The 13487-nt window shown below is 43.5% G+C and overlaps 1 protein-coding gene across 1 annotated transcript; it reads left to right on the top strand.

Moving 5' to 3' along the window:
* The first annotated feature begins 1737 nt into the window (after positions 1-1737).
* On the top strand, positions 1738-9014 carry LOC109737890 (probable serine/threonine-protein kinase BSK3). The gene is made up of 12 exons (XM_020297017.3): positions 1738-1963; positions 2105-2209; positions 2550-2770; positions 3542-3677; positions 4112-4245; positions 4345-4450; positions 5504-5589; positions 6024-6212; positions 6555-6719; positions 7524-7637; positions 7889-8176; positions 8618-9014. The coding sequence occupies exons 2-11, from the start codon at positions 2122-2124 to the stop codon at positions 8132-8134; spliced, it is 1485 nt and encodes a 494-aa protein (XP_020152606.1). The 5' UTR covers positions 1738-1963; positions 2105-2121; the 3' UTR covers positions 8135-8176; positions 8618-9014.
* The last annotated feature ends 4473 nt before the right edge of the window (positions 9015-13487 follow it).

The raw sequence follows: 13487 nt of genomic DNA, 5'->3' as shown, positions 1-13487 counted from the left end.
ACTGCACTCCACCGCCGTCCCTCCCACCGGGCGGTGGGCCCATCCACCGGACGGCCACTTGGCACGGCCGCCAGATCAGCCGTGCGCGGCGGCCCTGCCCTGCCCTGTCCGAGCATGCAGGCGAGCTGCCCTGTCCGAGATGATTAGTTGACAGCTGGACGATGATGGAGCTGGTTCCCGTATCTCGTCCGTGCCTGCTCCTGCCACGCTGTACCGCGCAGGGCAGGCCAGGCCAGGCTGTACGCACGCACGCACGTACTGTACGTGCAGCCAGTTTAATCGTAATCATGCGTGCGTGCGTGCGCCCGCCGATTCTTTTTCGGCGATCACCGAATGAAAAGTGAAGCTTTCATCAGCGAATCGGTCCATCTCATCTCAGCTTGTCATCATGCCGCACGTACGCACCCAAGAGCGAGCATTCTTCGGATAAAGATGGGATGGAAAGTGAAAGTGAACCACATGATTCTGAAGACCACATGCATCGTTTTTGGCAAACGATATACTTCCACTGTAAATTTTTATAAAGATGTTCTAGGTCAATGCTTTCTCCATTTTGTATAGTGAGGATAATCCCAACAAGAAAAATGAATATAGCGAGGATAACCAAATTGTCGAACCCCTAGTCTTCATCACTTTCATTCACATTTTACCAACTGGTCATGATAGAGACAAAGACAGTCAGGGACAGTCCGCCGTGTCACGGGTTGTAGCAAGCACCAACGACTCGGTTCAACCGGTGTCTACTTAGATGACGTCTTAGGAAGGTGGATATACCCCCGGTCCGGTTCATGAGGGGATCAAAAGTCCAGGTTTGATGTCATGTGGGTCTCGTTACATGGAATGCTCTTTTGGTAGGAGGCGACGCGCGTTTTCATCGATAGCAGCCAGCGAGACGTTTCTGATGACGTCCATCCTAAATGCTCCGAGACTCTGATCTTCAATAGGCACGTGTGAGATGTGCATGCGGAGGTGGTGCGTATGCAATGGATACTTCGGTGCCACAGTACTCGATGTTTCCAAGAAAAGTGACATATACAGTGACGAGACCGGCGAATTCATTACATCAAGCCTTCTTTCTTTTATTTGACGGCCATATAAATGGAAACCGACGATATTACTTAGAGCTGGAGAGCTGGAGTCATGCTGCTCGAATAAAACCATAGATCAAACCAAAAGGAGAACATTCGCATGCACGAGTTGCAAGTCCCCCCACGCTGTAGAGAATTCAACCTAAACAGGAATTTAAAATATTTGAACTAGAAGTATCACGCTCCGACGAAATATGACCCAAGAGAGGACCACCATGGAGTCTCACTCAAATGAAGAAATATCATTTCTATTTCTTTCTTTCAAATAATGATGAAGTGGATAAATAAGTCCATCTGGGAAGAAAAATATCTCTTGAACATTTAAATTGCAATTTAAAATTTAGCATGAATATTCGTTGAATCGAAGAGACCCTCTTTGGCTAGCAGTAGTATAGGAAGAAAAGCAGCGTGGGGTGGGGGCTTCCCAGGGCGGTGGTCACCAGCGGCCTCGCCGTGCCGATTTAGGCGGCCATTTATTTACTGTAGTTAGCAGTAATTAATTTAATTACTCTCCCAGTAGTGGAGCAAGTACCATGTCAACTTGTTACACTAATTTTTTTACCGCGCGGTTAGACCCCGGGCCCACATCCCAGCGGCACGCAGTACAGGCATGTCGGTATAAAACTAGTACTAGTACTAAAAACCCATTAATAAACTGCAGCATTAGCGAATAATACCACCCCCACCCCCCACCCCCACCCCAGCACAGCAAGGTGGTGAGAGGAGAGGAGAGCCGAGAGAGAGGCGAGGGGCGAGAGGGAGCGAGCGAGAGCCGAGAGAGATCCAATCCAATCCAGCCCAGTCCCCTCCCCCGCCTCCGCCTCCGCCGCGCCGCTTCGATTCGCTCCGGTTCCGCGCTTGCTTTCTCAGGCGAGGTAAGCTCCGGCCTCGTCTGCTATGCTGCTGCCTGCGGCCCGCTCGGCCTTGGCTCGCTTCCGCGCTCAGATCCGCGTGCGCGCGGGTCCCGCCGCCGACGACCTCCCCGGTTCTCAGGCTGCTCGCTGCTCTGCTTGCAGGTTCGGCGGCGATCGGAATGGGCGCGCGGGTGTCCAAGGCCACCTCCTGCTGCTGCCTCCGCGGCCAGCTCCACGGCAGCACCCGCCTCGACGACCCCGGCTCCGGTGCGTGCCTACTGCCGCTCGCAATGCTCCATGCTCGCTTGCTACTAGCTCTCCTCCCGCTGCTCCGGTATTTTCCGCTCGCTATTTCGGGCGGCCGCCTTCCCCTTTTCCGGAGCCTGTCGGCTTCCGCGATTTTCGCTCCGCTTGCCCCCGAGATTGCCGGCGGGGGCGGTTCTCCGATCGCGCGTGCGCCGCACCCATCCCCGCCGCATTTGGGGCGGTTGAGCCGAAGGGTTATTATTCGCCTCTGATTTGTTATTAGGTCTGCGGATTGGGCGGGCTTGCCAGATGGGTGGGGATTGCAGTAATCTGACTGACCGGGGCGGCTTTTGATGCGCAGAGGAGGACGAGCAGGGGGAGGCGTACGAGCTGCCGGCGTTCCAGGAGTACACCTTCGAGCAGCTGCGCCTGGCCACGGCCGGCTTCGCCGTGGAGAACATCGTGTCCGAGCATGGCGAGAAGGCGCCCAACGTCGTCTACAAGGGGAAGCTCGACGCCCAGCGCCGCATCGCCGTCAAGCGCTTCAATCGCTCCGCCTGGCCCGACCCGCGCCAGTTCCTGGTATATGCCTCCTGTCGCCTTCGCTTATCCTCTCTAGTAACAATGTGCGTCTGGTGGGTGTTGCTAATGCCTTGATGCCACTAGTTCGTTGCTGGTTAGTTATTGTGCCGCTTCCAATTTGAGAATGATGTCTCTTATCATGGAGGTTGTTGATTTCTACCTGCTCCTGACCTGCGATGATATGCACGCTTGCTAATTTACTTGTTTTGCTTTTGGATGGATTCTTATGATGGCTGGCAGATGAAAGGGTGGCATCTACCAACTGTCTGGCCAACATATTTTTCTTTTTGTACGATTATTAGATTCCAATGTTCAACCAGTGTGAGACAGCAATCAATCATTACCAGCCACTACTTGTCCCATACTCCCATCATTGTGTTCTACTAATGCTCTTGGCAAATCAACGATTCAGCATTTTTACAATCTCTATTGCGTTGCTATCATAATTTCCGTCAAAAATTCTAATCTATTTGACAAGGTTGTGTATTTTCTTACTGTACTAGGTCTACTCCTTGGTCCAGTGCTTTATATGACCCTTCTGCTATCAGTTATCTCACTTCTTTTTTTGGCTTTTAGGGTGATATCTTTATTTAGATGGCTAGTAATATGTAGAAGTTTTTGCTCTGTCTGTAGCAGGACAGTGGATGGCATTTTGTGTGTCAAAAGTCAAAACAAAATTCCTTTTGTTGATACATTTTTTGCTTGACCCATACAGTTCCAGTAATTTTCTAAGATTTGCCAATATCTTTTGGGGAAATAATTATGCTTCAGGAAGAAGCTAAATCAGTTGGTCAGCTCCGGAGCAAAAGGTTAGCAAATCTGCTTGGCTGTTGCTGCGAAGGTGACGAGAGATTGCTTGTTGCAGAGTACATGCCTAATGACACACTAGCAAAACACCTTTTCCACTGTGAGTCGCCTTGCATTTCCTGGTTGTAATTATGTTTAGTGCAGTTTTTTTATTGTTATCTATTGTTCTCAACCTATAAGCTTAAGTGCTCATAGGTTCATGATGTCGCATCTGTTAATGATTGGTCTCCGTTCATGTCTAAATTTTGCAAATGAATTTTGACAAGAAATTGTGCAGTTTGTTCATTTTCTAAACATTGTTCCTCATGACTGTTGGTAATTGTTACATAATGCATAGGAGTAATAAGATTATCTGTTCTAGACACATTAGGTTATGCAACTCAAACATTTCTTGGAAGATTCTCACACTTGTATTATGTCTAGTCTAGCTATCATTTAGGACCTTTAAGTGGACTGGGACCATCTGCACATTATCTTTAATGCCTTGCTTGATTAATGATGTAATATTTCTCCATTATTGTATGCATTTGACAGGGGAAACCCAAGCGATGAAATGGCCCATGAGATTAAGGGTTGTTCTCTATCTTGCTGAGGCTTTAGAATATTGCACCAGTAAGGGGCGTGCTCTCTACCATGATCTTAATGCCTACAGAGTTCTGTTTGATGATGTGAGTATCATGCAAGTTGTTTTACCAGCTTGGTAAACTTTGTTTATATGTGTGTTTGCTGTTGCATTGGTTGATTTATACATTGTTTACATGCTGCAGGATTGTAACCCTAGACTTTCATGCTTTGGCCTTATGAAGAACAGCCGGGATGGCAAAAGTTACAGTACCAATCTGGCATTTACTCCTCCCGAATACATGAGAACTGGTCGGTTCCTCTTTATGTTGCTAAAACCCTATAGCTTGCTTTTACGTAGCAGTCCCTGGATGATCTTCGTAGAATCTTTCTTGTCAGACCACATTGGCACTGAACTTTCTCGCGAAGTTGCTATGTTCTAATGATGTACTCCCTCCGTCCGGGTTTATTGGGCCCCTTAGCCAAAACTCAAAGACCAAGGCAAAAAGTTAATGCTAATAATGCATGCTTAGCAACAGCCAATCAAATCGGCCAGCGGTTTTGCATGCAGTCGGCTCGACGATTCATATTTGCATGCAGCCAATGCAATGCTAGTGCCGCATTTATTGCCTGCAGTTCGTGTTTGCATGCCGTTTAAAACACCCAAGCTCGACCAATCGAGCGCATAAGCACCGCCGGTGATTGAGGCGAAACAAATGCGTACGACCAGCGCCCTTACAAAATCGGACACGGCTGATTTGCTCACGGGCCTAATAAACCTGGACGGAGGTAGTAGTTGTAATGTTGTATAGTTGGAGATTATACCTTGAGTTTTTTTCTGCATGTGCATTGTACAGTGGGGTGGATTCAGCTTCCCTAACACTATTACGTTATGTCATAGTATAGCACTGTTTTCATAACACCCTACATTAGATTCTCAGAATGTTTTTTGCACCCTAATGGTTTGATCTGTGAAGTAAAATATACTCAGTAGTTGTTAATTTTAACTGGCATGGCTTACAATATGATCTGTACCATGAATGTACCTTGAGATCTTCACATGTTGTGATAATTGTAAGAGGAGAGGATCTGCATAGGTCTCAAGGTTGCAATTCATGGTTGAGATAGTGTGTGCAGTCACCCCTTCATGATAGAGGATATTGACAGTTTGCCCTTTTTACAGAACCTAGGTTCAATGCTAGCTTCACAACCAAGCATTTTAACTTTTTTGAAGATTATATAATGTTTCATTTAACTATGTATAAACACTTGACTGCTCCCAAAAATAACACATTGTCATTTCTTACACCACAGTTCGCCTCTAACATCACCGTGACACTTTCCTGTTTACTCTTTTACTTGCAGGACGTATAACACCTGAAAGTGTCATATATAGCTTTGGCACCTTGCTACTGGACGTTCTTAGTGGGAAGCATATTCCTCCGAGCCATGTAACAACTTTGAGCTTTAGTTCTTCCACATCATTTTCTATCTTACTTTTACTTGGCAATTGGCATCATTATACATTTATTATACTTTGAGCTTCTTCGGCACCATTATACATTTATTGTTTTATTTACTGCTATAGTATGTCATGCGCGTGAAGCAATGTGAGACTATTTCTTGTATGAAGATATTGACCTGCCCTCACTATCTCCACTGAACAATGTGAAGAACTTAAATACAAGTCCTTATCTCCATGAACTTGCATGCCAGAAATGGATTGACTGTCTGGGATCTTTAAACTAAGTATAGGAAAACAACACTTTAGTAACAGGATAAAAATAATAATTTCCTAGAACAATGGCTAGAACTTGACTTTGCACCAAATAGTTGTTTATATCTTCATTTTACCAGACTAACTGATGCTAGTTAATATCTGCAGGCCCTTGACCTGATTCGAGATCGGAACTTTAGCATGCTTACAGACTCGTGTTTAGAGGGCCAATTTTCAAATGAGGAAGGAACAGAACTGGTACGATTAGCTTCAAGATGCCTGCACTATGAACCCCGAGAACGGCCGAATGTAAGATCTATGGTTCAAGCATTGGCTCCTCTTCAGAAAGATGTTGAGGTGAACTTTCCTTACTCTGTCTAGAACAAATGAATTCAAGTTATCTTCCTCTAAAGTTTAGTGCGAAAATGCCACCAGGGGTTTTGGTATGTGTATTGTGCTATTTAGTCCTTGTCTTCAAATAAGCATTTCCATCTCCCAGCTTTATAATCTTTTCTGGCAGTTTTCTTAGCCTGACAGTATAATACATATCATGGATAAAAAAAGTCAGTAGCACCTCATAAATTTAGTGTGAAAAAGTAGATATGGCGAACGCCAACTTATTAGTTATCTGGCTCCCGATCAACATTGGACATAAAGTATATAATGTTATAACTGCAGTGGTGTCAATCTGTTTTGTAGACTCCATCTTACGAACTGATGGATATGCCCCAAGCCGGTGCATCATCTGTCCAATCATTGCCTCTTTCTCCTCTTGCTGATGCTTGTTCCAGAAAGGATCTGACAGCAATACATGAAATTCTAGAAAAGACAGGGTACAAGGATGATGAGGGAACAGCAAATGAGGTAACTAATAAAATCATCAATACTTTTATGTGTGCACTTTATATTTTGATCCAAAATATAATATCACATATCTTTCGGGAGAAGTTTTAGTGTAAGACCTCTTCTGGTGGCATGCGAAATGCATTTTGGTTGATTGGATTGAAGTATATCACATACTCCCTCTGTTCATCAATATAAGACGTTTTAGAGACTCTAAAACATTGTATATTGATGAACAGAGGGGGTATCTTTTAGCGAGAAGTTATAGTGTTTGACATCTTTCCATGACCATATATTCCTAAATAAACAGGCCTCTTGCCTAACTAGATAATATTCTATATGTATTTGTCTTATCCCTAATCTGATCCCTTTTTTGCATGTGTATGCTAGCTGAGTCCCTAGCCTATGTCTTTCTTATGCAACATTTGTTAAGAAGCATATGAAAACGTAAAACTAGTCTGACACCACCATTATTTCAGAACTGGAATTGTATCCTGTAAATAATTTTGGATAATCTTTGTATTTGTACATTTTGAAGAAGAGGAATGTCAAAACCTTCGAAAATACCCCCTTTTTCTTGTAAGGCATGTTTTAAGAACAGCCATAGATTTGGGGAGGAGTCTAAGATTCCCAGCCTCGCTTTGGATACATTCTCTTGCCTAATCTTGTAAATGTAGTCTTCTTTTTTCTTCCTCTGTACAATCCTTTCCTTAAGCCCTATGTACACACGCCTGTATATATACTCTTGTACTTATAATAAAATTTGTTTAACTGAAACTGTTAAAATTGCTTTGCTGTTACATGATCTTTGTCCCCTTGCTGCAGCTCTCATTTCAGATGTGGACCAATCAAATGCAAGATACATTAACCTCAAAGAAGAAGGGTGACAGTGCATTTCGGCAAAAGGATTTTACTACTGCTATTGACTGTTACTCCCAGGTTGCTTTCACTTCTCAATTTCTTTTCTTCTTTTATACAAGCTGACATGTTGCAAGAGTCTCATGTTGAAATGTAACTGTATCATTCCACAATTTCCATTGGCTCTCCTAAAGTTCAAAAGCACTAATAGTAACATCAATTCCGGGGCGGGCTATGAAGTGATCTGAAATTATTGTAGATCCGTTGACTTTCCTAAAAGGGCTATGAACCAATGTTGACTCTGTTCATTGCTGTTGATTTGTGACATGCAGTTCATTGAAGTCGGTACGATGGTTTCCCCCACCATATATGCTCGGCGTTGCCTATCTTATCTGATGAATGACATGGCAGAACAGGCTCTCAGTGATGCAATGCAAGCGCTAGTAATATCTCCGACATGGCCGACAGCATTTTACCTTCAAGCTGCAGCCTTGCTTTCTTTAGACATGGAGAATGAAGCTCAAGATGCTCTCAAGGATGGTTGTGCCCAAGAGACAAGTAGCAGCAGCGGACGATGAATATGAACTGATTTCTTGTCTAGGAAATGCACATAATTCCAGGTATTGTCTTTTACCAAATCTTGTTACTGTTGTAAATTTGTAGTACTTCCCTTAATTTCAGTGTTCGGGGGATCAAACATGGGGTCATGACTAGTATGTCAGTTTTGATAGTTTGGGTTGTCCCAAGGATTTCTGAACATGTTTGTGCAATATGCAGTTCGTATTGATACATTGTGGATCATGCAAATCAAATACAGAATCCAATTTAGATTGGTACACCTTATTTATTTATTTTTACTATAAATGTCATTAGCTGGTGAAGCGTTTCAAATATCATTGTTATCACTTGGAAGTTGAAACAATGATATGCAACCAGGAATACTTTTGTCTTGAGTTTGTTTGCTGAAGATATTCTATGAACAGCGGATACTAAAAAGAGACACCCTAATATTACTTGATATGTTATTAAGTAATGTCCTCATTATTGTGCTTGTGGCCCAGGTGCTCGCTTGAACAAAATCATTTGGAATGGAAGAAGCAGCTGTTGTTCATCTGTCAACTTTGGCGGCCAAGTGTTCTTTGAACTTCTTATGATTTGCGTGCGCGAAACTACGTCGTCCCTCATCCGTATGTAAATATGGAACAAAGCGACAACAGAGACCAGGAAAGAGATGCCATATACATTGAAGGGTGAACAAGCCCCGTAGACAGGAATTTTTTTGTGGAAGCGAAAAGTCTGTCTTGGTTCCTCCCACTGAAAAAGGGAGAAAAAAAGAGATTGTTGATGTACATTATTTGTAAACCTGTACAGTTTTTCGTTTTCGGAGCAGGATCACCTTCGGCTGAATAGTTGCCAAAAATTCTCGGTTTCTATTACTACGATTTCCAACTGTTGCAATACTTTGGGGGTGTAGTCGTCTCCTTTGTAAGCTTATCAGCTTGTGATTTTATTTTCTGGTGCCGCCGGCCCATAATTTTGCGTGTTGTTTAGCATTTCGGGGCCGGAACAGATGCCGTATATTTGCACTGGCCTGTAAAAATTATATAGGCGGCCCGCAAAACCACCGCTTCCGCCGCTATATACGGGGAGGGGGCGTATTAGGGTTCCGTCTCGGATCGATTTTGCCTCTCTCCGCCCAATCCTCTTCCCCTCCAGCGAGCTCATTCGGAAATCTCCTCCGGAGCGCATATCATGTTGAGAGAAGGTCGCAGACGCGGCGGCCGCCGCGCAAGCGTGGCCGGCAGCTCCAGCCAGCCTGCCGTGGAGGCGCGACGCTTGGCGCAGATGCGCAACCGCAGCGCCCTCTCTTGCAGCAGCGGGAACTCCACAAGGCGTTGTGGCAGTCGAGGAAGGCTCTCCGCAAGACGGAGGTCGCGCACTTTGCTATGAAGGAGGCGCTGGACACCGGCGAAGAGGGCGGCACACGCAAATACGAGCTCGCCTACACCATATACCGCTCCACCTGCGAGTTCTACCTCGGCTTGAAGTCATGAGCCACCACCGGCCCTTCATATAGTTTCTAGTTTAAATGTAAGTTTAGTTTGTTTGTAATGAACTCCGGCGAGGTCCGGACTATCTACTATGCAGCGGGAACTTGTTTTAGTTGAAGTTTTTAAATTTGCCGTATCAGATACGGTTTTTGTTCCATGTCGGGAATAAACTGCCTGCAAAATCAATTTAGGGCGAATCGTAAGTCGGTTTTGTGGTGGAGGTGATTTAGCACATCTGCTAGAGATGCTCCTTGTAAATAATGTCGTGACCATGTCGACCAGGTCCTCAAAAAGTCTAAAGTTCAGTGTTCAAAAGTTCAGGGAAAATCAGAGTAGGGACTTCGTCGTTTTGTTGTTGTGGGGAAGGAAAATTCCCTGCTCCCGACCTCAAATGCTCCTTGATGAACAGAAAAATAAAAAAGGTAACAATTTTGTTTTTTTGGTAAACTTTAACAAATGTTTTATGTGCTTGCAAAATTTATCATGAAAATGACATTCCTGAAAGTCGTGGCAAAAAAACTAAGTTGATTCTCCAAAATTTCTATTTTTGAAAGTATTTTGGAGTGCTGAATTTGCTTTTTCTTTTGCCATGACTTCCATGAATGTCAATTCGTGCTGAAAATTGTCAAGCAAACAAAACATTCGGTAAAGTTGGATTTTTTATAGAATTTATAGAATTTTTTTGTTTTATTGTTCATCCCAAGCTCATTTGAGCTCAAGAGTAGATGAGGACTTTCGCTTAATTGTTGTGATTATGCTCATCTTAAACAATTGTTTGGTAAATCCCCCTAAAAGCAATTGTTTGGTTAATTATACATGAATTCATGAATTATGGCAGAGAGGTGAGCTATGTATGAGGGGATGAAGCTACACTCAGAAGGACAATATTTCTTTGACAGAGTTAAAAACACACTCGAGAGGTTCCCATTATGAGGTTTGTTCAGTCCCTTGTGCAGTTGTGCTTTCTGCCGTAGCTCTAGAATCATCGGGCTTGCAACTTCTGCGATGTGTCAAAGATACTAGAGGCCAACGCGCGCTTTGCCGCGCCGTTCTTCACTCATGGGATTAATTCTTTTATATCTAGTAGAGTTCCACGGCTGGTTGTTTTATTTGGATTTTATCAATGTTGTCTTGTGTTCTAATTACATTATGAAGGTGTTTTTTCATTTGTATATCGTGTCGGGTTTTTGTTGGAGACAATATTTCCAAGAGGAGAATGAAGTATTTTGGTGTGTCGTTGTGGTGTCTTTACACGTGTCAGTCTTGGTGCCAGTTGGTGGTGGTCGTTTGAGCCTCTTGAGAGGTCCTATCCACGCTAAAATCGTGGAATTGCTGCTATAACACTCACATGGATCGGCCCATGAGCTCTCGCTCGCTTAGTTTGACTCCCTATTCCTCTCAGTCGGTTAACTTTTTTTCGCTCGCCCCACTGCTCGCTCAAAAAATGGACTATTTTTTTAAAAATAAATAGGTTAGTTTAATTAAAATATGTTCAAGGATTTTTGAAAAATATGTGAATTTACAAAACCATGAATTGTAGAAAATGTTTATGAATTTAAAATATATTCATAAATTTAAAAACATTTGCAAATTAAACAAGTTTCAAATTTTAAAAATGTTCGCAAACTTTAAAAACATCCGTGAACTTCAAAATACTCACGAATGTAATAAATATTAATGAAGCTAAAAATACAAATTATTTTTTTTCTTTTTAATGTTCATAAATTTTAATAAACGCTCATAACTAAAACCTGTAAGAAAATAAAGAGAGAAGGGGAAATAAAACTAAACAACGGACAACCTTACATGCGGGTCCCACAACGACCCCACAAACCCTGAAGCACCAGAGCGCTTCAAATCGTGGGAGCTTAGTATCTCTATGAATTAGCCCAAAGAGAGCTAGGGGGAACGGTGAAGGCCAAAAACGAACTAGTACGTAGATCATCCCAGACACAATATCGGGTATGGTGGGAGGCATGATGGTGATGGCTTTGGCATGATGGCGATGCATGTCTCATTTGGAGGCGTCGGAAACCCTAGCGGCCATGAAGATCATATCACATTTGCCCTGCCTTCACGCGCACTGTCATTCCGCTCTCTGCTGCTGCCACCGACGATCTCATTCCTTCCATCGTGTGCACGGTTGTACGGGAGAGTAGGCTTCCGGAACCTGTCATTTGCGATCCTGCATCGGGAGAAGGGTGATTAGGTTTTTGGCAATGTTCAAAAATGCGGAAAGCGGAAGCGAAGCGGAAAGCCACAACTTAGAGCAATGGGCACTTATGCACAACTTAAACGCGCTTAAGCGTTTTTTGAAATTGGCTAGAATTTGCCAGATTTTGAATAATATACACAAGAAAAATAGGAAACATGGCACATGGGTAATTGAAACAACATCTAAAATACAATTCGCACCATAGCACATACACATCACGCTCACAAAGCAAATAAAATAACAACTAAAATGAACTTTAGTTCAAAAAGACATACCTAATAGAGATCATGTGGCCAGAATATGAAGGAAATAGTTCCCGAATAGAGCCTAATTATAAGATAAATAGCATATTGCCATTACTGCGCAAGGCAGACAAGCCAAAGTAGTTCAAAAACAGCCAAATTTTGGCTAAATTAAAAAAAACGCTTAATCAATCGCTTAGGGCAAAAACAAAACATTTTGCCATCGCTCAGCGCTTAAGCGTTACTTAAAAACACTTTCTTGAACACTGTTTTCGGAGAGTGCATCCTACGCGACTACTCGCCGTTGTTCCTCTTTATCCACTACTTCATCTACGTCCTCGTCGCCTTCATGATCAACATGTCCACCGAAGCTGAGACGCTCGCTGCCGACAAGATGGACGCCACCGCTGCCGTAGCTTCCACCTAGCCGACTCGAGGGTATAACGTGTTTACTCCGCTCCTGTTTATTTTTATGTTAGCCGTACTAGGTATTTATGTGGATATTTCTGCTATATGCCTTGTACGCGCTTACGTGATTAGATATCAGTATGGAATTAATACTGTCAACGTCATGATCATGATTTATTTCTGGATTAGATCAATCAAAAGAATTGCTAATGTACTCAATGATCCAAAAACCTAGTATTTGTAGGCAATTTTAAATTCATGGCTTTGCTGCCGAGCAATGCTTCGGTACACCCCCCTCACAAAACGTATAAAGGGGAGTATGGACTTTTCACAAATTATACTCGCTTTCCTATGTATACGCTGTAGGTTCGTATAATACCCGGCGAACAACCCTCCCTCATGGGCTCAGCCCATTTAGGGGTTGTCAAGATCAATACGGATGCAGCGTTTTTTTTGCGGATTCCGACAAGGTGGGTGCTGGCGGCGTGGCGCGCTCCAGTACTGCCTTACTTGGTGCTTGGAGTAAACCCCATCCGGGGGTTTCTGATCCGTTCATTGGTGAGACGACGGCGTTGCGCGATGGGGTGATATTTGAAAACCTGCCCTGATTCTCACATGTGATCATGAAAACAGATTGCCTGGAGATTGTTAATCTCTGGAAAACTCAGCACTATAGCTTGTCCATGGTGGCACCAGTATTATTAGAAATTGGAGAGCTAGCTTCCTCTTTTTCTTCTTTTGATATTCAACATGTAAACTGATAAGCCAATGTACCAGCCCATCTTTGTACAAAACATGCATGCAATTTGACGGTTACTGAAAGTTGGACTGGTTCTGGACCCTCTTTCCTGCTCACCAGCTTGCTAGCTGATGATGCCAGGAGTTCGTTCGTTGAATAAAGCTCTCTGATTGGAATGCAAAAAAAGCCCATTTAGTTTTTTTAGTTTTAATCATCAAAAATAATGTCCTCGTCTGGATTCGAACTACAGCCCTCACGCAATACGTGTAACCACAC

Source organism: Aegilops tauschii, chromosome 2 (assembly GCF_002575655.3).
Source record: "Aegilops tauschii subsp. strangulata cultivar AL8/78 chromosome 2, Aet v6.0, whole genome shotgun sequence".
Classification (NCBI taxonomy): Eukaryota; Viridiplantae; Streptophyta; class Magnoliopsida; order Poales; family Poaceae; genus Aegilops; species Aegilops tauschii.
The sequence above is the reverse complement of the archived record's forward strand: the minus strand, read 5'-3'. Positions and strand labels throughout refer to the sequence as shown.

Coding starts and splice junctions, on each gene's coding strand:
- LOC109737890 (XM_020297017.3), top strand. CDS start 2,122: ATGGGCGCGCGGGTGTCCAAGGCCACCTCCTGCTGCTGCCTCCGCGGC. Junction 6,213..6,554: donor CTCTTCAGAAAGATGTTGAG/GTGAACTTTCCT, acceptor TCTGTTTTGTAG/ACTCCATCTTACGAACTGAT. Junction 7,638..7,888: donor CTATTGACTGTTACTCCCAG/GTTGCTTTCACT, acceptor TGTGACATGCAG/TTCATTGAAGTCGGTACGAT.